This window comes from Pelodiscus sinensis, chromosome 6 (genome assembly GCF_052426305.1).
Source record: "Pelodiscus sinensis isolate ZL-2025 chromosome 6, ASM5242630v1, whole genome shotgun sequence".
NCBI classification, from domain to species: domain Eukaryota; kingdom Metazoa; phylum Chordata; order Testudines; family Trionychidae; genus Pelodiscus; species Pelodiscus sinensis.
Window position 1 is genome coordinate 71,264,506 of NC_143057.1, and position 23,251 is coordinate 71,287,756.

At 43.0% G+C, this 23,251-nt stretch overlaps 1 protein-coding gene across 1 annotated transcript in view; it reads right to left on the minus strand.

Moving 5' to 3' along the window:
- Positions 1 to 3,864: 3,864 nt before the first annotated feature.
- LNPEP (leucyl and cystinyl aminopeptidase) overlaps positions 3,865 to 23,251 on the minus strand; it is a 90,200-nt gene continuing 70,813 nt past the window's right edge. The window contains exons 11-18 of the mRNA XM_075932096.2: positions 22,589 to 22,677; positions 18,726 to 18,909; positions 17,737 to 17,893; positions 15,177 to 15,361; positions 14,265 to 14,426; positions 11,987 to 12,127; positions 11,141 to 11,222; positions 3,865 to 9,585 (exon numbers count right to left, since the gene is read on the minus strand). Coding sequence (XP_075788211.2) covers positions 9,454 to 9,585; positions 11,141 to 11,222; positions 11,987 to 12,127; positions 14,265 to 14,426; positions 15,177 to 15,361; positions 17,737 to 17,893; positions 18,726 to 18,909; positions 22,589 to 22,677 — 1,132 coding nt within the window. The 3' untranslated portion in view covers positions 3,865 to 9,453. The remainder of the gene's footprint in view (positions 9,586 to 11,140; positions 11,223 to 11,986; positions 12,128 to 14,264; positions 14,427 to 15,176; positions 15,362 to 17,736; positions 17,894 to 18,725; positions 18,910 to 22,588; positions 22,678 to 23,251) is intronic.

Genomic DNA, 23,251 nt, shown 5'->3' on the forward strand with positions numbered 1-23,251 from the left:
TACTGCTCCCAAGGATAGGAGGGAGGAGACCACCTGCCTGAGCAGGCTCTCATGAGAGGAGTCGGGGGGGGGGGGGTGGGAGGAGTGGGGGAGGTAAGGAAAGGAATAGAGTATCACCTTTGGACTGTGTTCAGGACTCACTGGTCTGAAGCGATGGAGAGCCAAGCACGGTAGAAAAGGGACAGTCTGGAGAAGAAACGGCGAACTGCCTCTGGCACTAGTAATCCATCCCCAGGAGTATCTTCAAAAGCCCGATCTCAGGGTCTGTCAGAGGGATCCTGGCCCTGATCTGCATTAGGCCGCGGGCCCCTTCTAGAGCCCATTGCTATTGGACCTATGCCGCATCCTGCGGTCATATCGGGGCCCCTGCTGTTGGCCTCTCTGAGGTCTCTCAAATGGGGTACAGCGATGAGGGGTGGGCCTATGTATCCCCAGCGATTTCAAAGTAGCCCTAGAGTCCTTCAGGCTGTGGAGCCTGCTATCGTCTGCTCTGAAAATGGCCCTGAACCTTCAAAGGGCAAGTCTTGGAGCGTCACTTGTACCTCTTGTGGGATGCCCGTGACCTGCAGCCACGAACAACTCCTCATGACAATCCCACTTGCCATCGACCATGCCACAGAATCCGCAGCAGTGAGGGCCGCCTGGAGAGCTGTCCTGGACGCTATTTTACCCTCCTCATTAAGCACAGCGAACTCCTGCTGGGAATTTAGGGGGAGCTGGGCCTTAAACTTTTCCATCACCACCTAGGAGTTGTAAGCGTATCTGCTGAACATTGCCTGCTGATTCACAATCCTCAACTGCAGGCCCGTTGTGACATACACTTTCCTCCCCAGCAAATCCAATTTTTTGGGGCTCTTTGGGGTGGGGCCAGGCTGCCCTGGTCTCTCCCTCTGACAGGCCGCCTGAACCACTGCCAAGCCAATGCTCGTGACCCGTTTGAGGTACGAAATACCACCTCTCCACTCCTTTCTGGGTAGGGGGTATTGAGGCCGATGCCTGCCACAGGTTCTTTGTAATCCTTGCCACCGTCTTATTAAGAGGCAGCGCAATTTTAGCCAGGGCATCCGCCATAAGGATGTCCACCATTGGGTTGGCCTCTTCTTTGACCTCCTCGGCCTAAACCCCTAAGTTTTGCACCAGACGCTTGAGCAGCTCCTGATGGGTCTGCATGTCCATTGTGGGCATGCCCGAGGAGGGGTCAGCTAAGGCCTCATCTGGTGGAGAGGACAATGACTCTCCCTGGTCTGGTGGATCCCCCACCTCCATTCTAGGAGTGGGTCTAGCGTCCTGGCCACCCGAGGACCTCTCCAAAAGTGGGCGAGGAGGTGGGTGAGCCTATGTCCCCACCGAACTTGGGGGGAGCTGTGTCTGGGCTCTGATCCCTAGTAAGAGGGTCACCAAGGGAGCCATCCTGCAGGTCGAGTACACCGAGGTTACCACCGACCCCGGTTTGGATGGGTCAGAGCCTTGGGCTTGGTCGTAGGCCTACGGTGTCCAAAAGGGCCACTGAGGTGGAGGTTGCCACTGTGGAGACCAAAATTGCACCCGAGTATGGTCATGGTGACCCTGATGGTGCTGTGAGTGGGACATGTGCCCAGAACAAGAGCAGTGCCGATGCTTCGAGGCTCATGAGGACTGTGATCTTCTGGAGTCCATGGTACAGTGGGAGGATGCCCTGGACACCAGGGACTCTCCTTCTGACTCCAACATAGTTTGGAAGCCAACCAGGGTGGTGCTGTGGAAGAGGCCTGTTCCACCTCCCTTCCCTGATGCACCATTGCCGATGGCTTATCCCTGTGCAGTAGGGGTGCTGGTGCTCCCGGTATCGGGAGACTCGGTGCCATATGTAGCTCTGGTGCCGGGTGTGCCTGTATCGGTGCCAACTGCCCTGGTGCCTGAGGTCCGTGAGGCCGGTGTGTCGGCTCCAATAGTACCTGGGATGAGGAAGGGACCAGTTGGCCCCAAGGATCTCTCTGGTCTCGTACTGTATGGTACCCCACGGTGCTGGAGCCGGCGAGACTGTTAACTCTATCAACTCTTGGGCCGTGTCAAAAATGTCTGGGGTAGATTGCCACGTGGCCTCCTCCACAGACAGGTCTTGGGCCTCCGGGGTGCTGGCCCTCGCCCAACTTCGCCATCCGCATGAGGAAGGGGAGGCCCCACGGTGTTCCGCCTGTTCATGCCTGGCGGGCGATCTCCCTCTCCTCGACTTTTTCAAAGTCGCCAGCACCGGAGACTGGAACCAGTGCCCTGGTGCTGACCTGTTGCTGCTGGACAGCCATTGCGGTTGGAGCCCCCTATTGACTCCTGAGCACTCCTCACCAACGGCTCCAACTCCGGTGCTGCGGGGCAAAGTGCGGACTCCATTAAGATTAACTTCAACCTGGAATCTCTCTCTTGCTTGGTCCAAGGCTTGAATGACTTACAGATTTTGCAGGAATCTGTCAGGTGGCCTTCCCCATGGCACTTGAGGCAGTCCTTGGGCTTGGTGCACTGTCTGCAGGTTTTAAAGCCATGGGGCCTTAGCATGCCCTCCCCTCCCTGAGGGGAGCCGGAGCAGAACAACTACCTACACTAACTACAAACACTTGACAATTAACTGTGAACTACACTATTTACACACTATAGAAACTACTAGCTAAGCTAAGGGATCACTTACGATCGCAAGCCAAGCATTCCAGCAACCATCACAGGCGGAAAGAAGGAACTGAAGGGGGAGAGGGCCAGCAAGGTGTTATATGCGTGGATATACTGGCGCCACTCCAGGGGACTCCCTGGCTGGCCCAACGGAAAGTGCGAAGGGCAAAAAGCTTCCAGAACTTGTGCACAGGGCACGCACACACCTAGACGGAATGGACATAAGCAAGCACTCAAAGAAGAATTGGATGTGCCACGAATTGGATTACTTTCATAAAACCACACAGAAGAGACAATCACCAGGGGCTGGTGGTAACCCCTCATCTGGGACTGCTCCAGCCTCCTTCCCCCCAGATGCCCTTTGAAGCTCCTCCTCCCCCAGATTTCTATGGGGACATTGCTGGTGGTTCCCCTTTGAGGGGAAAGCGCAGAGTTTGCTACATTCTTCACCCTGGCTGGGACTACAGGGGACAAACTTTGCTCTTGATCCCTGGCAGGGACAGGAAGGGGAAAAGCAAGCAGCCCTGGTCTGACACAAAATGGGAGAAGACACTCTGGCACCCCTGCCATCCCACCTACAGACAGTTCCCTGCTCATATTCATGAGATCTTTAGATGTATATGCAGGGGAATAGTGAGTAGTGAATAGAGGAGTGATTTTATATATATATATATATATATATATATATGACATTGATGAAACTGATGCTAGAATAGAATATCCAGTTCTGGTATCCACACTGTTTAAAAGGATGTCTAAAAATTGGAGGAGAGGGTACAGTTTAGTTCATCAAAAAGATTGAGGGGTGACTTGATTACAGGGTACAAATGCCTTCATTGGGATAAAATATTGGATCCTAAAATGCTCTTGAATCTAGAAGAAACAGGCAAAACAAGAAACAATGTCTGGAAGCTGAAGCCAGATACATTCAAATTAGAAAATCAGGCATAATTTTTTCCAAAGAGAAGGAGATTAACCACTGGAAAAAACTACCAAGAGAAGTGAGTGGAAATGCCAGAGATGGAGAATCAAAATTGGATGCTTTTTCTGGAAGATAACTTGTGATTTACCAAAGGTATCAACACTGGGGTAATGGTTAAAATTTAATGGCTGGTAAGGAGTAAGACTAAATGTTCCAATGTTGTCTTCCAGCTTTAAAAGGCCATGAAAACAATTAAAAATAACCACACACTAAAGAGTTACCAGTATTAAAAAGAATGAGAGCAATTTGTATTTAAATACTTTATTTTCTTCTCACAAAAGCAACAGTGTTTGCATTATACATGCCTTTTTGTCAGTGCCCATTATATGCAAACAAATGTATCTGAAAATAAGTTCCCCCCCCCCTTACAAGTGAAACAAAACAGATCTGCTTATGTGTGTACATTATATACACACTCTTTTCAAAAATCCTCTATCTAAAGGCAAATATTGTACAATCTGGAATTTCATCACCCAATCTCACACATGTAATGCATTGTACTTCTCTCCTAACTATTTTAGAAATATTCAAATGTTATCCCTGCAAGTCCTTACAATATCTAACTTTTCCAAAATAATTTGAAAGTATCATTCTTCAGGGCTACTTAACTTTATGAAGACTGGAAAACAGGACTAATCTGATTGCAAGTTTAGCTGTGGTTTGAAGCAGTTTGCTCTCAGAATACTCCATTCTCTAATTCATTGACTAGAAAATATTATTAATCTTTAATAATGCAATCCAAATTTGAACGTATTTAAATCCTTTCAAGTTTCAACCCTTTAATAAATATTTTACTGTAATTTGCTAAACGTCACTATGATCAACTCAAAAAGATGACTTCCTCTCACACTAATGAAAATTAAGTCATCATATATAAAATTGTATTTCTACTACAGCAGCAGATTTAAACAACAGGAAAACTAGAAGTTTAAATTCTTTATCAATATGACCTGAGAGTTTAACGTGGTAAGTTACATCCTTTTAAAACCTTTCCAAAAATCATGAGAATCCATGCTTCATTTAAAAATTCAAAAAAACTGAACTAAATCTTATAACATTTAGTAGTATCTTTAAAAAAAATCAAATAAATAATGTAAAAGTAAGTTTACTTGTGCATTTTTTTCTTCTATACAATAGAGCCAAAATGTGAGAGAACATTTACTGTGTGATGGGGGTAAATTAACTACATGAAACCTGATTCAGAAATACACAAAGAAAGCCAACATACAATTCCGGATGCATGAAATTCATATAAAAATGTATGGTTAATGAAGCAGCATTGTTTTAAATTTCAGAGTGCAAAGAAAGATAACATCTTCCAGCAATGGGGCAGGGAGGAGGAAGAAGGGAGTCGATCTGTGGGAAAGGAATGTTCATCTAATACAGAACAGGTGAAAGATATGTACTCATAAAGCAGGATTCACTTCAAGGGTCAGACTTGCATGCCAAAGAGAAAATGCCTCAAAATGTTGCAAGATGTTGTGAGCAAGAAAAAGGTAAATATTTCTATGGCAAAATCCATCCCTTCAGCCCTGCCAGGTACAAAATTAACCAATTAATATCATTCCTAGAGCTAAAGAGAGCTATTCAGATTGGCAATACAATAATATTCTAGAAAAGGTGAAAGCATTTTATGAAAACAGGATTTTATAAACTAAAATGTAGAGTCAATTCAATTCAGTCGTGATGAAGTCCCTACTAGACTGGTATTATTGCTTACAGAAGCATATGCAACCTTGCTTGTAAAGTGAGATATTGGAAGAGATTAGATTGTGTAAGTTTTGAAGTACAATTCTCTATGAAACATACTTTCAATGAACACAGGAACCCACATTACTTTCCAAATTGAATGTGCAGTAATATCTCCAATTCCACATACATTAGTATGGACTGAATGAAAACAGCTCTATAATTCATGCCATAGGAAGGCTATTCTAGATACTGGTGTTTTCAACTTTCCCATCAGCAGACAGGTGACTATTTGGAGGATGAGAATGTGCTTGCAGAAATTAGCTCTGAAGGACAGCGGCAGAGGGATACAGACAAGAGAGCACACTAAGGCTTGAAATAGGTGACTGAGAATTTGAGTTACAGCATCTCTCAGAACTACTTTGTTAGTGTGAATGGGGACAAGACTGGGAATGCAAATAAAACAATATGGTAGGGGTTAATACATATAAAAATAAAAGCCTATGGGCTACTACAAATTGCCACACAACTCAAAGCATTTGAGGAGTGGGAAACAAAAGTATCGTCGACCTCTAATAGAACATAAATAGCATTAACATCTCTTGCTTAAAGAATAAAAATATGCCAGATTTGAAACTGGAGTTTTACTGACCCACTGGAATAAAAGGGAGTCCATCCTTTTTGCAAGCTCCAGCTAGCATATGATTTTGTATATTACTGTAATATAATCCATAAGGCACACAGACTGTTGCTACAATCAGATATAAACAGTCACATATGATCCATTTCAAGCTCCTTCTCTCATCATAGCCTGATTCTTTTCAAACGGAATAAATTTAAGAAGCCAAAATCTCATGAATGATAAATACAAGTTTTAGAATTAAACAAATTTGCAATTTTAATAAAAATCAAAGCTACATAGCATGCAAAGGCTGTTTTCCAGGGGTAAAGTTAAAAATCTCATTAATTATCATAATTTTTCCCTGTTAGGTTAATTTTATATATGAAATGTTAGGGAGAAAAAAACCCAGACAATACATAGCTATACGTAATCCATGGTTTCCTTAAAATTAGGTTTTTAGATGTCACAGTTAAATATTATTTATAATGAGATGACCTCAAAGTACCAACACTACAATAACACAAAAGCTTTCAAGAGGACAAGCTAGGGAATTTCACTGGACCTAAACAGAGAGACTCCAACTAAAATATATGTTCAACAAAACTGATCTCACAGAGAGCGAGGTGGCCTCAATGTGCTGGTGTTTGTCTAGTAGCTTTTCAGTGGGACTTTCCTTTCTTTTAGAAACAAAATAAAGACAATATCCAAGTCCTATACAGCATGTTGTTCCATAACGTTTGCCTGTAAAGTATTACGGAATCTTAACGAGAGATTTTTTTGCTACAGTGTGTGGTTTTTTTTACGGAAGTAGCGGTATAGCCACAGATGGGCCTGAGTGGCCCGTGGCCCACCCACTTTGCTCTAAACCCACCCTTCCGGGGATTACCCTGTACTGACCCGGCGCTCTGGCTGGGGTGTGCAGCCAGGGCTTACCCCCATCCCTTCTGTCCTGCTTCCCCTTGCTCCCCATTCTTGCCTACTCTTCTGTCTACACCACTGACTGGAAGATTAAAAAAAACAGGCAAGATCTACTCATTTAACATAAAACATGCAATGTCTTGATACTTAGCAGTGACAATTCTCCTGAAATCCCACTGAGCTCTGGAAGAGAGAAGGATTCTTGGTGATTCTCAGTATGAGAGCCTGATCCAACTCTTAAGTCAAGGAAAAGCTTCTCAGTGATTTCAGTTATTGTCCACAGAACACACTCCAGAGAAGGAGAGGTGATATCGAACATATTCACAAAAGTGATGTTTAGGTAGCAAAAAAGATGAAAAACCTCAGTGCATTGAGGAGCAAAATGAAATTCCTTGCATTGATGTTTTTTGGTTTTGGACTTTTAAAGCCATGATTTTCCAAACTCCTTTTTTTCAGTTTTTACTGTATTTTTTACTCTAAAAATGGAAGTGCATGATATATCCTAGTACAGACTATATTGCCAGTAATACATTTAAGCTCAATGGTAGAACATTTTAAAAATTCCAGAGTTGGGAATGAGGGGATTAATTGCCACTTTACATATTACATTCATCATCTTTGCTTCTGTCAAGGGGGAAAATTAGAACAGGAAAATGGAAAAGGAAGAGAACCAGGGTGTACAAGCACACAAAGAAGAATATTCAAAGATGTAACTAACAGTAACTGGGCAGGGGGGTGAGGAACAACACTGCACAGAGCAGTTAGCACAAGTGATACAGAGCACAATGAATTAAGATTCCATCTAGTTAAATTACGGATGAGGAATATAAATCCACTTTCAGTGCATGCAAAATGCATTCATTTCCATGGGCTGTTTCTATACCCAGGAGTACCACCATTCTTTTTCAAGGTTAGAACTGCAGAAGTCCTTTTTAAAAAATGACTATTGTCGAATTTTTAGGAAAATACTTCCTCAAACTTTTGTCAGAGAAGCACAAAACATGGAAATGAAACTGCACAAGTTTATATGGTTTAGTACATACCTACTAATGAAAAGCCAACACATACTATAATTTTTAGTGGCCAGTTTTCAATCACCAACCTACATCTCTGGAATACTACTGCCACAATTTGCAGGTGAAAGAGTCAGGGTTTTTTTAAACAGAGACTATATTAAAATTGTGATATTCAAAGTCAAAAGCTGATGATGACTGAAAATAGTCTTCCCATCTTTTGGAGAAATAATTTATCTCAGAGCTTACCTCCAAACAAAATTTGCACTGGTTCAATTTAAAGCCATGCCATTAACTGATGCAACTTTAAAAAAAATCCAAACACTAGTTTGAAACTTGTTATATCAATTTGTCTGTAAGTGAAAATTTTGACGACACAAACTAACATGAGATTAGCCAGCTTTAAAACAGGCATAAAAATTTCTACACAATCTCTCTCTCTCTACCGCTTTAACTAAACAGGTATAAAAACCATCTCTTTAGTTAAAGACGTACAACTCTGTTTACACCAGGCCTCAAAAAGGGCCTTTATTGTGAACAGCATTAGAAACAAAAAAAGGCACATTGTACAGTGGCTATCTTGCCCTTTAGTCTGCCAAGCCTGAATTTAGGCCACTTGTTTCTAGAACAAGTTTTAGACTTTGTCCCCTTATCCAAAGTTCCACACTGTTACAACAAGTAAGCATTACAGAATAAGCAATGTATGCAAATCTAACTAGTGACACTGAAAAGTTAAGTGAAGAATATAAAGACTGACCCAAACAAAACATCTGACACACATGTACCAATGCAGGCCCTTCACAAGGTGGAGTGGTGAAAAGGATCAGTAGTCAGTTCACCACCGAAACTAGCCTGAAACAGCTTCCTATAGCATGGAGAGAGGGGAGCAGGAAAGAGGGCTGTTGCTCAGACATCAACAAATTAATATTAACACAGTCTAGAAAATGAAAGTGTAACCTTTAGAAGTGCCTAACTGGTTAGGAACATACTCCCCATTGACTCAGAGGGACATGTGTTCCCAAGTCACTGAGGTGGTTTTGAAAATCCCTTCCCTCCTAAAACATTAATATTTTATATTTGGCTTTGTTTTTTCATAGAATATCAGTAGCGCCTGGCCACTTATTGGACAAAATGCATATTATAATAACATCTTCTGTTTTTATAATGCTTAGAAAAAACTGATAATCAAAAGCTAAATCCAAAGGTTTTGCATAAAGATCACGGATTAGCTAGCGCTTTGCAAAGAAAAAGCATCTCATGGCAGTTCTTCCTTTGTTGCTCTCTTTTTGAATTTCTACCCAGGGTTGAGGAGGATAGGACAGGTTTTCAAATATAAAAGTACTGTACGTATTAGTTATTTATGCATCTGATTGGTCTATAGACGAACAGTTCCAGAATAAATAAGTATCTACATCTGGCCCACAAATGACCAAAAGAAAAACAAACTTAGGTGAGATGTGCCCTGAGCTAACTATAACCCCTAATAGTGCAAACAAAGTTGCAGCGATGCCCGGTTTCACCCTGGCTTTTGCAAAAGCAACAGTTCACAAGCTCTCTTAATGGCTAGCACGCACACTGTGACATTGTGTTCTCTACAGCCATTGCTGCAGCATCTTCAAGTTTGTCATCATCCACTTAATATTCAGCTGAATTGTTTCAATAGCCTCTCTGACGCAACGAAGTTCAGAACTCTTCTCCGATTTGGACTCAAAGAAAGTCTTAACCTGCAGAGTGAGGAAAATGTGCATTTCAGGCTGAGAAACTTAGGCAGCTTCCAAGTTAAAAGTGAGCCACCTGCCTGACCTTCTCCCCACCCCCGCCGACTCCAGCACAAAGCAGTAATCATCCACATTCAAATAGTTGGCAAATCACACAAGAGAAGGTTGCTGAAAAAAAGAAAAGCAATTACAGTTCCTGGGAACTTAGCAATAGCCTGGGTAGCTTCAGTAAATTTCAACAAGAAATTCTGTACCTTGGGTGGAATTTCACTCAAAGCACAATCAAGCTGTAAGTGTACACACAAGCAGTGGATATAATAGGCCAGTGGGGGCTAAGCCTCCCCCTGTGGCGCAGCTGACAGCCCACTCTCGGAGTACCTGGATGCTGGGGCTACGGTGGCCCCATCTGCACTCCACCTCAAATCCTCCTCCTACCTTTCTGCCTAGCCTGTGCTCCACATCTTCCTGTCCCTGCACCATCCCTGCTGCCTGCCATATTGTTCCTCTTCGACATGCAACAGTGACCAAGCAGACGGGGACTCAAGGGAGTGGGAGGACTCAGCAAGTGGTGGGTGAGGGTCCTCCATGTGAGCAGGGACTCAAGGGGTGGGGGTGGGGCGCTGGCTGAGCAAAAGTGGGGCCTTGGAGGAAGCTTCTGGCAATCGGGCCAGGCTCCCAAAATACTGCAGCCACACACTGCTCATGGTCTTACAGCACTCAGAAAAAATAGCTTTCTGGAGAAGTCTTCTGTTGCGACCAATGTGATTGCCTAAAGTGATTCTATCTTGAATTCTTTGAAAATCCACTTATCACTAGGGTACTTGACACAACGAAGTACATAAATACTAAAGCACATGAAAATAAATTCAGTATACACCAGATTTGCACACACCACGCAGGCATGTTTTTGCCTGGGCATCTTTAACGATTTTGACCTTTAACTGTTTCCCCCAGAAGTTGACAGTTTACTTTAGAAGCTGAAGTGGCTTCTGTGCTGATTTCTACTCTTCAAAGCCTGTGGAGTAGAAGATGTGGCTAAAGGAAAGGGGGAAGACAGAGGTAGCACCTCTGAAGCTGGCTGATCTGCTACTGCTAGAATGACCTCTAAAGGCAGCTGACAGCCAAAGAAAAATGCAATGACTTTTAGGCTGCTCTATCATACTACAGACCTGACTAGTGTCAGCCGATCTGGAATCAGAAAAAAAGAAGCCACAAGATCAAATGCAGCCTGCTAAGTTCATACAATCGGAGACAAGTAATCCTCTCTAACATGGATGATAGACTTTTTTGTACTCTGCCCACTGGAGCACTCTGCAAGACTGCTGGATTATATTCTCAGCACTGCCACAGATTTTCCACCTAATCTTAGGCAAGTCACTTCTCTGCAACTATTTTCCCTTTGTATAGGATAGGGATAGTAACAGTTACACACTATTGAAAAGAATCTTGAAATCGATGGTGAGATGCACTATGCACAAGAAAGGTATTGCACCAATAGCAAATTAAAAGAATTTTCTCGGTGAAAGCCAATACTTAGGAAATATTACTTCATACCACCAACCTCAACTAGATGGGCCTCTGTTGAGAACTGAGAGGTTGACACAGTAACAATATTCTGGATAGTGTATGACCCCACGTGGAACCTGAAACATGGAAGAAAAACATAAAGGAAGAAAATTTGAGATAATCAGTTTATGAAGCTAGTTCCCTTCATATGCTTTTTTTAAAAAAAGCTTTATGCAACAAAGCATAACGTTTTCTTAAAAACCCATTAAGTAATTTTCAAACATGATTTTTTTATACTGATGATCATATTGAGTTATTCTGTCAAAGAATAACAATGTTTTGTAGGGAAAAACAGCTTAAAGACGTAACACTTGCAACGAGCTGTGATGCTACCAGAAAAGTGCATTTTTCCTCCTCTCTCCCCCCCCCCCCACACACACAGTTTCAGTGTCTCCAAAAAGAAATGATGCAGGCTCAAAGAACACATTTTTAATCTGTTTCAAAGCATGCTGTGACCACTGTGGACACAAGATATTATTTATTCACTGTGGACTGAAGGAACAACATATGCTCCATTAACAGTTTCATAACCTTGTCAGAATACCTTTTATTAAAGGCATGATAATATTTTCTTAGCCAGGGTAACTGATGTGGGAGCCTAAGTCTCCTTGTTAAAAAAACAAAAAAACAAAAAAAACACCACAAAGAAAAACAAACACAACACACAAAACAAAACCTCACACAATGGGAATTAGCTACCTAAGTCATATTTTGAGATGAGGAACTTGAACTTCTGAAAATTGTATTCAATGTTATTCCCCGTCCCCCTTACAGAAAAATAATAATGCACAGAAAATGCAGCACCTAACATATTATGCTAATAATTAAAGAACAAACTTACTTCTGTATAAGCTTTTCCCAGTTTTCTTTGACAAAGTCCCAGGCTAACAAGTGGCCAGGTAGACTTTGGCTAACAGTTGCTATGATATGTGAAAGTTCCTGTGACCTGATGAAGTCTCCTTCCAGGCTTGTCTGCATTAACCTAAGTAACAAAATGGATCTAGTCAACTCAAAACAGTTATACAAACATTTCACATCTAGACTGCCATGGCTTTCATAGGTTACTTTAGCCAATTAGAATAGAGTATATGGTTGGTCAGAAGCTACTTACAGATACCATTTCAGGTAAGAAACCAGATTTACTCAACTATCAGAGTCAGTACTGCAAATTTCATTAATTTTGGTTTCCAAATGCCTTACATGGGCCCCAATCCCACAAAGTACTGAATAGCTTCAGCATCCATTTAATTCCCATCAAAATGCCAGTGGCTCAGTGACTTTTGCATGGTCATAAGGAGAAATAAAATTCACTGGTAATCAGATAAGAAACTACTCTAATCCCACAGCACAACAATCACAGAAACTTTACATAGTGTCTGATGTACCTTCAGAGGTCTGATGATAGACCTCTGAAGTAGTCAGGGACTATACAGTAGCTCTAGGTTTTGGGATAAGGTACCTATTACATCCTGCATAAAACATGTTCAAGCTTTTATCCACAAACAAATGCTATCTGAACTCTTGGTTCCGTGTTCTGAAATAAGCCTGTACTTTGAAGCCATCACAGTACTTCTGATCTAAAGCAACTCCACACCATTCTTCCAAGAGTGCAAAACTTTCAAGCTTTATTCTCCTTTCACTGTACATTCTAAGCAGTGTAATTGCTAGGAATGTTAAAATAAGGTTAATTTACCAATCAAGTAATTGATAAAAATGTTATCAACTTCTTGATAGGGGAAGGCAGCCTGGCTCAGTCCTGACTTATGCCAGATCCAGGACCAAACCCTGCTGTGGCTCAGCAATTTAAAAGGCAGTAGGAGCTAGGCAGTGGCTGCCTGGGCTAGCTGCAGATAGGGGCTGCTGCTGGAGGCAGAAGCATGGGGGAGCAGGTGGCACTGTGGACCCGGTGCTGGGGGGAACTGGCTTTTAAGCCAGCTCCCCCCAAACTGGTTCGTGCTTCCCGCCTGCCGCCCCCCTCCCCCCGCCTTTGATACAGAGGCAGCAAGAGGGCAGAGGCATGCAAGTAGTCAACTTGACTAACCCATAAGGCAAGGCTTATCAGTTTGTCTACTACTCACTTGCACCCCTAGTAACTGCACTGACTTCTATGAAGTTTCTATTAATTTCCACCATCGTAAGTGAAAGGAGTATAAAGATCTTTGTGTTTGAACATATGGAATCCTGTTTCTGATGTGTGTGTTTGCTTCTATTATTCTGTTTGTAAAAGTAAAATCTCAGATAATTAGAGTTGGAAGAGACCTCAAGAGGTCATCTAGTCCAACTTCCTAACTTAAAGTTGAGCCAACTCCACCTAAATCATCCCAGCCAGGACTTGGGCAAGCATGGTCTTTAAAACCTCTAGGAATGGAGATTCTACCACCTCCCTAAGCCACCCATTCAAGTGCTTCATCGCTCTTAGGCCATGTCTAGACTGCATTGCTATGTTGGGATACTAGAAGTATCCCAAAATAGCAACGCCATGAGTCCAAGGAACACGTATGCTATTTCGAAAAAATACTCAAAATAGCAGATGTGCTCTTTTGCCATCCCTGTAAACCTCGTTCTAGGAGGAATATGGGATGGCTTGAAAGAGCACTTTAATTTCAAAATTAAATAAAAAAAAGATACGCAATTTGCATATTGCTAATTGAATATCTTTTTTCAATTTTACTGAGCAGTCTAGATGTAGCCTTAGTGAAACAGTTCCCCCCACCCCCAATATTCAATCTAGACCTCCCCCAGTGCAATTTGAGACCATCGCTTCTTGTTCAGAAGCCTACTAAAGTCTTACCAGTACTAGCCAATGTTTGTACTCAGTGTTAAAAAAAAATACCCACGCTGGACTGAAATATCAAGGGGGAAGTTTCTGCATTACATAATATATTGAGACAAGGTCAGGGAGGTAAAAAAAACTTTTATTGGACCAATTTCTGTTGAGAAAAGGGACAAGCTTTTGAGCTGAACGTGGCTGTAAGCAGAGCTCTGTATGACTTAAAAGCTTGTTTCCCCAACAGAAATTGGTCCAATAAATATTCCTCTTCCCTCTCCCCTGCACCATTCTCTCATATTCTGGAACCAACAAAAATACACCACCATCTAGTCTTTTGGCATTTTCATACCAGATCAGTTTTCTAACATCTTCCGTGCTGGCTAGAGCCTCAAGCATTTTGTACTTCTCGGCTTCAGAAACTGAAGATGTGTACATGCTTAGAAGGAACTCCCACCCATCGTTACTTTTTGCTCCTGTTGTGAATACAGTCTTCATAACATCAGTAGGAAGACTATATAAAAAAACAAAAAAGAACAAAAAACGAAACAAGAACAGCCTTTGAGACAGCATGGAAAAAAACACCACATAAAAGCTTTAGGTAAACAACAACAGGCAATGTGTCTTGCTAAAATACTTAATTTGATAGTAATACAGGTTCAAATTCTCTAGTCCAGCACTCTCTGGTCTGATAACATGCACAGTCCGGCATGGTTGTACTTTGCTGGATGCTGACTTTGCATGGGTGTGGCCAAGTTTCCCTCCGTTACATAAAGCTTGTTTACAGCCACCACTCCTGGCTCTCGGTGTTATGTGCTGTTATTTAGCTCTAATTTACTCGTAAATGTCTTCTCAGAGCCCAGTAAGCAGTGGAAGTGTTGCTTGACAATATTGACCTCCTGGGGTCCAACAAATTCTCTGGTTTAGCACCAGCCAGGTCTTGAGGGTGCTGGACTAGAGGTTCAACTATAGTAGTTTTATAGGACCTGAGGGCCATTGCTCAGATTCTAGGCAACAGGAGAAGGCTGAGTTGCAGAATACATGGAATCATAGTTAATCATGCAAAAGGCTCAGACATGCTATGATGCAACAAAATTTTAATTTCTCAGGAGTCTTATGCCATGATACAATTGGAGGAAATGCAGTAAAAACTGCTGAATAAAGCACAGTCTCAATGGCCAAAACTAATTAGGATCTTTCTTCAAAACCATGGTGGAAAAGTGATAGAAATATATAAATGTGCTCAGTCTAGTTTGTGCTTTACCTCTTTGTGCCATTGGAAGCCTTCCAGTCCTCAAACAGCTTAGTGGCAGTGGTGTTACATTTTCCCAAATGATAGGAACAGGCAAAGGCAAGCACAGTGGACCGCAACTCTCGTTCAGATAAGGTCCCATTATCAGTCCAAGTCTGTTGATCAATTTTGCTTCCAAGTAGCTTTTCAACTCTGCCCTAGATGAAAGATCATGAGTGATACCAAGACATGTTACATTGCTCAGACAGCAATCCATAAGCAAGATGGGGTATATGTCTACACTACAACGTTATTTCAAAATATCTTATTTCAAAATAGCTATTTTGAAATAGCTTATTTCGAAATAACGCATCTACTCACAAAATGCATTTTGAAATAGCTTTTTGCTATTTTGAAATAGCGCATCCACACTGAGTGGATGCTGAATTGCATTTAAGGCCAGAACCAGGTCCGGCAGGGCATCAGGTCAGGAGTTACTTTGTGTGGCTGCTGCCTGAGGCTATCTGAGGCCTGTGCTTAAAGGGACCCCCCCCCCCCGGAAAGCCAGTTCTCAGGTCTCCCTGCTTGCTTGCCTACCTCGATGAGGGACAGCAAAGCATTTTGTCTCCGCATGCTCTGGTTGCCCTCACTAGGGACACCACAGCACTCTGCAACATGGAGCCAGAGCTGCCCCTGGGCACTCTGGTGCTTCTTGTGGACACGTTGCTGTGAGCCTGGCTGCACTTTCTGTAGGCTGCCATCCGAGAGGTCCAGCGGGGGGCTGTCAGTATCCAGGAGGCCCTGAAGGACAGCTTCCACTCTGAGGAGCACTAACAGCCTCCCTGGTCTGCCCCACTGGGGGCTTGTGCCTCATTCCTCCCTCACATCCTTCCACTTACCCCTCCCTAACCCCCTTCCTGATATAAAATAAAATACATGCATTTTCATGAACACAAACTCTCTTTATTCAACAAAACTGGGGGAAGGGGCAAGAGGAATGAAATTCTGGTGAGACTGGGGAAAGGAAGAGAGGGTGGGAGAGGGGAGGGGGAAACCTGGGAGGAGGGAGCTGGAAGGGGGAAGCAAAGGGAAGAACAGGGAAGGGGAAGCTCAGGACTCAGGGTTGAGGGTCTCGACGGACCAACTTGATTTTCATGCAGACCTGCTCCTGGGTTGGCCTTTGGTGGCCAGGCTGGCAGCTATCCTGCCTTAGACGGCTGCGTTCCTCCATCTAGTGCAGAGATCATGGACATTGGGGGCATCCCCCCCAAACCTGAATAAGGTCCACGATCTCCACCCTGGACCAGGAAGGCGTCCGCCTTCTTCGGGCTCTGGCAGGCTTCTGGAACATGCAGACTGCTCCTGGGGAGAGGTGGAGGGCTGGTTGCCAGTGGCTTGCTGGCTCATGTTTTGGGGCCACTGGGTCAGGGGCAGTGACTGCTGGCTCTGGGCTGGCAGGCTTGGAGTTGGCACAGGCACTGTGGCCAGAGTCAACCCCTTTAAGGGCTCCGGGGAGGGAGAGGAGTGTTCTTGGTTGAGGCTGAAGTGGTCACCAGGGCACCCTGGGAAGTCTGGAGGCCCCCTATTTCAAAGTAAGTGTCTACACAGCACTTATTTCAATAGCTATTTCGAATTTGGCGTTATTCCTTGTGGAATGAGGTTTACCAAATTCAAAATAAGTTATTTTGAAATAATGGCTGTTATTTGCTGTGTAGACATACCCATGAACAGGGCTTGCCGAACCGCGGTGAGCTCTGCTCGCCAGCCACGCTGTCCAGCGATCTGTGCATGCGCACATCGCCCGAATCCGGCTCTTCCGGGTTACAATCTACTCACCACAGGCGAGTAGATTGTATTATTTGTTGAGCCCTGCCCATAAACAACTAGCAGTAATGATTGTGTAATGGAAGAGATGTACAGGGATTTGGCATGACATGATACTCAATCAAGTGCTATCTAAAAGGCAGTTAAAGCCATTGAAGGGTCTTCTATTGGTTTACAAGTTTATGCTGCATATCATGCAATCACTTTGTTTACCAATTTAAAGAGCCAGCATGAGAAAAAAGAATGTTGCTAATGGCTGATATGCTAATATTTGTGTTAGAAATTATGTTTAGAGGAGCCGGATGAAACTGTCATATTCTAGACACACTAGCCATCATCAAGAACTTTTGAAATAGCAAAATTTGGTGTTTTCTCCCCATTTCTGTAGCATACAAGGACCTGGATTTTAAAGTTTATTATTAAATATCAATTGCAGTAGCACCTAAAGGACCCAATCATGGACCAGCCTACGTTGTTCCTCCCCCCTCCCACACACACACACACACACACACACACACACACACACACACACACACACACACACAATGCTAGGTGCTAGACACAGAACAAGAAAAACAGACCTGCCTCAAAGTAACTGCTAACCTTTATTACTGAAGACAGACTGACAAAGGAACCTTACAAATATAAGGCAAGCCAATGAGATTCCTGAATGTTTGTCCATCAGAGTTTGACCAGAGAATGCATCTGTGAATCAGTGTCATAGGAAAACATTTCAAACACCCATGTAGAGAAAAAGAGGAAGACCTACCACTACTCTTGCAGCAAGATCTTGCATTCCTCTTTTTTCTATGAGGCCATAGATGACACTCAGTTGGAACAGAGCTTGAGTGATTGGCGCAGCTTCATTCTCTTTCACAATGTAATCAAGCAGATTAAAGGCCTTCAACAGAGACACCTTGCCTACTCTAAAGAGACCAAAGAACACAAAAAAAATTAAAATGGACTCAAACAGACTTTCTGGCTAAACAGAAAGCTTAAGAATAGCATCTACCTTGGTGAAACTATAATACCCTGGATTACATTTTTAAAAAGAAAGAAAAAATATCATGAGCTGGAAGCAAATGGAAGTAAAAATATATGAAGTGTTATTGTTCTTTTAATACAATGATGACAGCAATCAGACCTTCCATTAAGGGGAAGAATTAAAATAAAAGGCAGCATGGTGATAAGTGAAAGAAAGAAAGTGAAATTATTCAGAGTAAGGAAGCAGCTATCACAGAAAGGCCACCCAGAATTCTCCACCTCATTCCAGTCATGGTTCCAACAAAGGGGTATATAATGAAAGCAAGCTGTTAAAAAGTTTGTCAGAAGCAACTAGTTTATTTCTCACAAGTGTAGCTGATACTTGAATTTGTTTAAAAGAACAAAAATCACAAGGCATTTCTCTCAGACATAATGAACATGTTGTCCTCCACTCTGACAGAATTAGTAAGTGTCCTTTACAAAAGAAAGGGATGAATGACGACATTAAATGAATGGAGATCAACATCTAATGTTTTATCATTGATACTGAAATATCAATGATAAAAGACTAGATGTTGATCTCCATTCATTTAATGATGTATCAATACATAATAATAATTAATAACAATAATCCAATGATATCAAATACTGAACTTACAAAAAAATTATCTTCAAAGCATTCTTCCCCTCCCCCCATGCTCTTAAGTATAATCATGTGTCTTGGAATAACTTAACATTTTAAAAAGCCATATTTCCTCCCAGGACAAGAATTACCCCACAAGGGTGAAGATATTGTTGATCAGGTGGGCTCGGTCTTTGGCACTCAGAGCAGTGGGATCTCTTTTCAACTGGTCAATAAGAGTTTCCCAGCCATCTTCAGCATAGTGCACGATATAATAACCATCCATGTCCACATTGAACTTCACCCACTTCACCTCCTCCTGAAGTTCAATGGTAGCTAATGGGGAGAGAAAGATTTTTAAATCCTATTTTCTAATTATAAGTGTTTAAAGTATAAGTGTTTGGGCCCAGCTTCCCCAAAAGATCATATGTAACTGGGAAGGTCAGTCTGCTGTTGAATGTTTGAGGGTTGGGTCATATCTAGTATTGCCAATTTGGCAAGCATGAGTCTAATCAAACTGTTGCGTTTCATTCACTGTCTTGGCAATTTCAAAGCTGTGAACCATACAAGTGACACCTTTTTCTTCAGTGGGATAAACTCTACTCAGTTCAACCCACACAACCCAAATAAATTCAGGAGGCCACTTCTCTTCCCAGCTACAGCTAGAGATAATATTGGAGCTGGAAGCTCCCTGGTCATGAAAAGGAGCAGCATGGTGGTTTGCAGGAAGGCCCCTTAACTCTGAATTGTTCTCTTCTCCTATTCCCTCTATTTGGGCTGACCAAGATAGCTGGGACATCATCATTTGTCTAGAATTAAAACTAAGAACGTAAATAAAATCAGGAGACAGAAATAGGGATGTGTGGGACTAGTCGATGATCCGATAAGCATATGCTTATCGGATAGTCAACAAGCTAGTCGACTAGTCGCTCCCTTCCCCCCCTCCCGCCTCTATCAGAAAGAGGCAGCAAAGGGGGGGGGGGGAAGAGGAGGAGTGGGTACTTCAAAGTGGCAGGGCCTCAAGGAGCCTGGGGCCAGAACTTGGGCTTCATGTGGTGCTGCTGCTTTGAAACGCCGTGTGCAACCTGGGACCAGCTAGGGTGACCCCAAGCTGCACATGGTGTTTAAAAGTGGCAACGCCGCATGGAGTCTGGGGTCAGCGGGGGAGTCCCCTGCGGACCCCAGGCTCCAAAGGGCACTGCCGCTTTGAAATGCCACATGGAACCTGACACTGGCTTCCCCACGGTGTTTCAAAGTGGCAGCACTGCACTGAGCCTGGGGTCAGCGGAGGAGTCCTAAGGCGGAGGCGCCCTATTGACTAATCAAATAGTCGATGCAAAATGCATCTGGTTCTAAAGAAAAAAATAGGCACAAAATACGTGGAGAAGAAAACAGACTTCTCACCGCAGAGTTGTGGCCACATGATCTTGACCTCAGGCCCATAGATGCATGTGCAGCACCTGCAATCCCACATGTGGGTTGTGGATCAGTCAGTGTTGTAAATGATCCATCAGTTCCATCTCATCCCCAAATCCCTCTTGCACGCATTAGCAGAAGGAATGCCCTCGGAGAACAGCTGCTCAGTACATGGGAGTTTTGGATCTCTTAATGTATCCATCATACTGATTTCAATACCCATTAGATCTATTGCTCCTCTAGGCTTTCACACTTTAGTACCGAACACAACACCATCACCAATACTGCATACCAACACTGCCTGAATATACATCTAAGCCTTCTAGATGAGGAGACATTTAGAAAAAGACCACAAATAAATCTTGCTAAAACGAGCAACCCAGACTTATCAGTATTGCAGAGGGCTACCTGGAGAAAAATACTGAATAGTGTGTGTCTGTTAGTTGAAAAGTTCCATGATGTAAAGGCAAATAGATGGAGGGGGACTAGCAGAGCTGCAAGATAATGGTAATGTGCTGTTACCAGATAGAATGGAAGGCAGGCAGACAGGCAAGCAGTGCAAAACTATTCCACACAACTCACATATGTGGTTCCCCTCCCTCATTTCCTGAAGTAACCTGGGAATGTATATGACAAAAAAAGGCATACTACACAAGTAGCTATTATCTGTCAATCTGACTACTTGGTTGGCTAATAGCTGCGACAAAGTAAAGGACATGCACTCAAGTTAACATCTTGGTTTTGAAACTATAATAAAGAATGAAACTGTCCGACACACAGAACAGAATTTGTTGGGGGGAAAAGTCAACATAGTTTCTGTAAAGGGAAATCATGCCTCGCTAATCTACTAGTGTTCTTTGAGGGGGCCAGCAAGCATGTGTACAAGTGGGATCCAGTGGATCTAGTATACTTAGATTTGACAAGGTCCCTCATCAAAGGCTCTTAAGTAAAGTAAGTTGTCATGAGATAAGAGGGAAGGTCCTTTTCATGGATTGATTACTGATTAAACAACAGGAAACAAAGAGACAGAATAAATGGTAAGTTTTCAGAGTGGAGAGAGGTAACTAGTGGGGTCCCCCCAAAGGTCTGCCCTGGGACCTAACCTATTCAACTTATTTATAAATGATCCGAAGAAAGGGGTAAACAGTGAGGTGGCAATATTTGCAGATGACACCAAACTGCTCAAGACAGTTAAAACCAAAGCAGATTATGAAGAGCTTCAAAAATGCATGTAGATGGCTCCTTTTCACGGAAAAAGCCTCTTGCACAAAAACGGAGCCTCATTAATTATGCAAATGAGGCAAAGTGATATTCCACGCTTTGCCTCATTTGCATATTTTTTGCACAAAACGGTGTGAGGGGTGTGACAGGGCGCCTGCCCTGCACTGGCCCTTTAAGACCAGGACTCAGGCCCGGAGCCGGGGCTAGAAAGAAAGAGGCCAGATGGAGCTATTTGGGGCTAGAGAGAGCCCAGCTGGCAAGCAACTAGGGCAGCACGATTGGCTGGTAGAAGCCAGTTGTAATTATTAGGGCGAGTGAGAGCCCAGCTGGCACGTATATATAGAGAAGCCCAGGTTGCTTGTGGGGAGAGCTAGTAGAGAGCTGACTGCAGAGGAGGCAGGAGCTCCTTGGAGGGAAACAAGCTGGGGAGGGCCAGCAATAGCTGGAGGAGGGCCAGCCAAGGCTCCCCTGGCTAGGGGCTGGAGGCAAAGCCCTGGGTTGGAGGCGGACCTTGATGCAGCCTAGGTAAGCAGGGCAGTGGAGACAACCCCGATGCCTATGATGAGCAACCCATACAGACTGTAACGTACCCTGCGAGGGGCTATATGAGGACAGTCAGGGGGCACTGAGGCGCACTGGGGGTGTGAACCCCTGACACGGGGGTAGTGTAGACATAGCCTTCAAGATTAGTAAGGTATGATTTTCCCTTTACAGAAACCATGGTGACTTTTCCCAAACCAATTATGTTTATCTGTGTGTTTGACAATTTTATTCTTTACTGTAGTTTCAATTAATTTGCTAGACTGCCATACTCTGGAACATTAAAAAATGTTATGTCAAAACAAACTAGACCAACAACAAAGGGTGGCATACACCTCTTCACAGTTATGTTGGCTACATCAGTCTCCCAGGGCTGAATCCCTTAAGGACACATTGCTTGGAGCCCACTCTTTACTTCTTCAAGACTCCTCTCTCCAACCTGGCAGCTTGAAAAGATGACCAGGTCCTGTTTATTCCTTATATTGTCATGACAAAATTAATACACTCTTGACATCATGACCCCTGTATGCTAATTACTCCAGGCACACTCAGCACTCTGTGGTGTCTGTGTTTGATAGTACCACTGATTCCTAACTACATCCTTATGTAGTAGTGAAAGCCTAAAGCAACCATGCCTATAGAAGTCATTAAATTACACTGTTCTCTGTTTCCCTATGGGTATCATTCCCGGTTATGTTCTCCTCTGCAATTATTTCATACTATTAATGACCTTAACTTCAAACTCTACTTAGGTGCATGCAAATGACTGATCATCCACAAAAGTGGAGTAACCTGCTTTCACTGTATAACCTGGATACACAGGGTTCAAGTTACATACCTGATTTCTGGTCCAATAAATATGAATAAGGACAGAATAAAGAGCTGCAGTTGCTAGTTTTGTAGGAGAGAGGAATATGCCACAGATAACTGTAAGACAAAAATATTTTTTCAAATTTATTACATGAAGACTAGACTACTGTAATAATTCTCATCCAATACAATCAGTTTAGCTGCTTGTTTGATTTGTTAAAAACTGCTTACATATATTACATTATTTTGTTGTTGAAATTCCATTAAGAAATTATATCCCCCTCCCCCCACACCTTTGTAAACATCACATATCTGAAAGATTCACTATTTTTATCTTCATAAAATCATAGAATACTAGAACTGGAAGAGATTTTGAGAGGTCATCAAGTCCAGTCACCTGCCTTCATGGCAGGAGCAAGCACCATTTTAGATCATCCTTGACGTATGTTCGCCTCGAAAGGCAGATTCCACAACCTCCCTAGACAATTTGTTCCAGTGTTTAACCACCCTGAAAGTTAGCAAGTTTTTCCTAATGTCCAACCTAAAACTCCCTTGATGCAATTTAAGCCCATTGTTTCTTGTCCTACCATCAGAGGTTAAGGAGAAAAAAATTATTCATTAATTTATTATGAACTCTATGCTAAGAAAAAAGTGAGATTTAGTTTAATCACTGAGCTGGAAGCAAACAGCA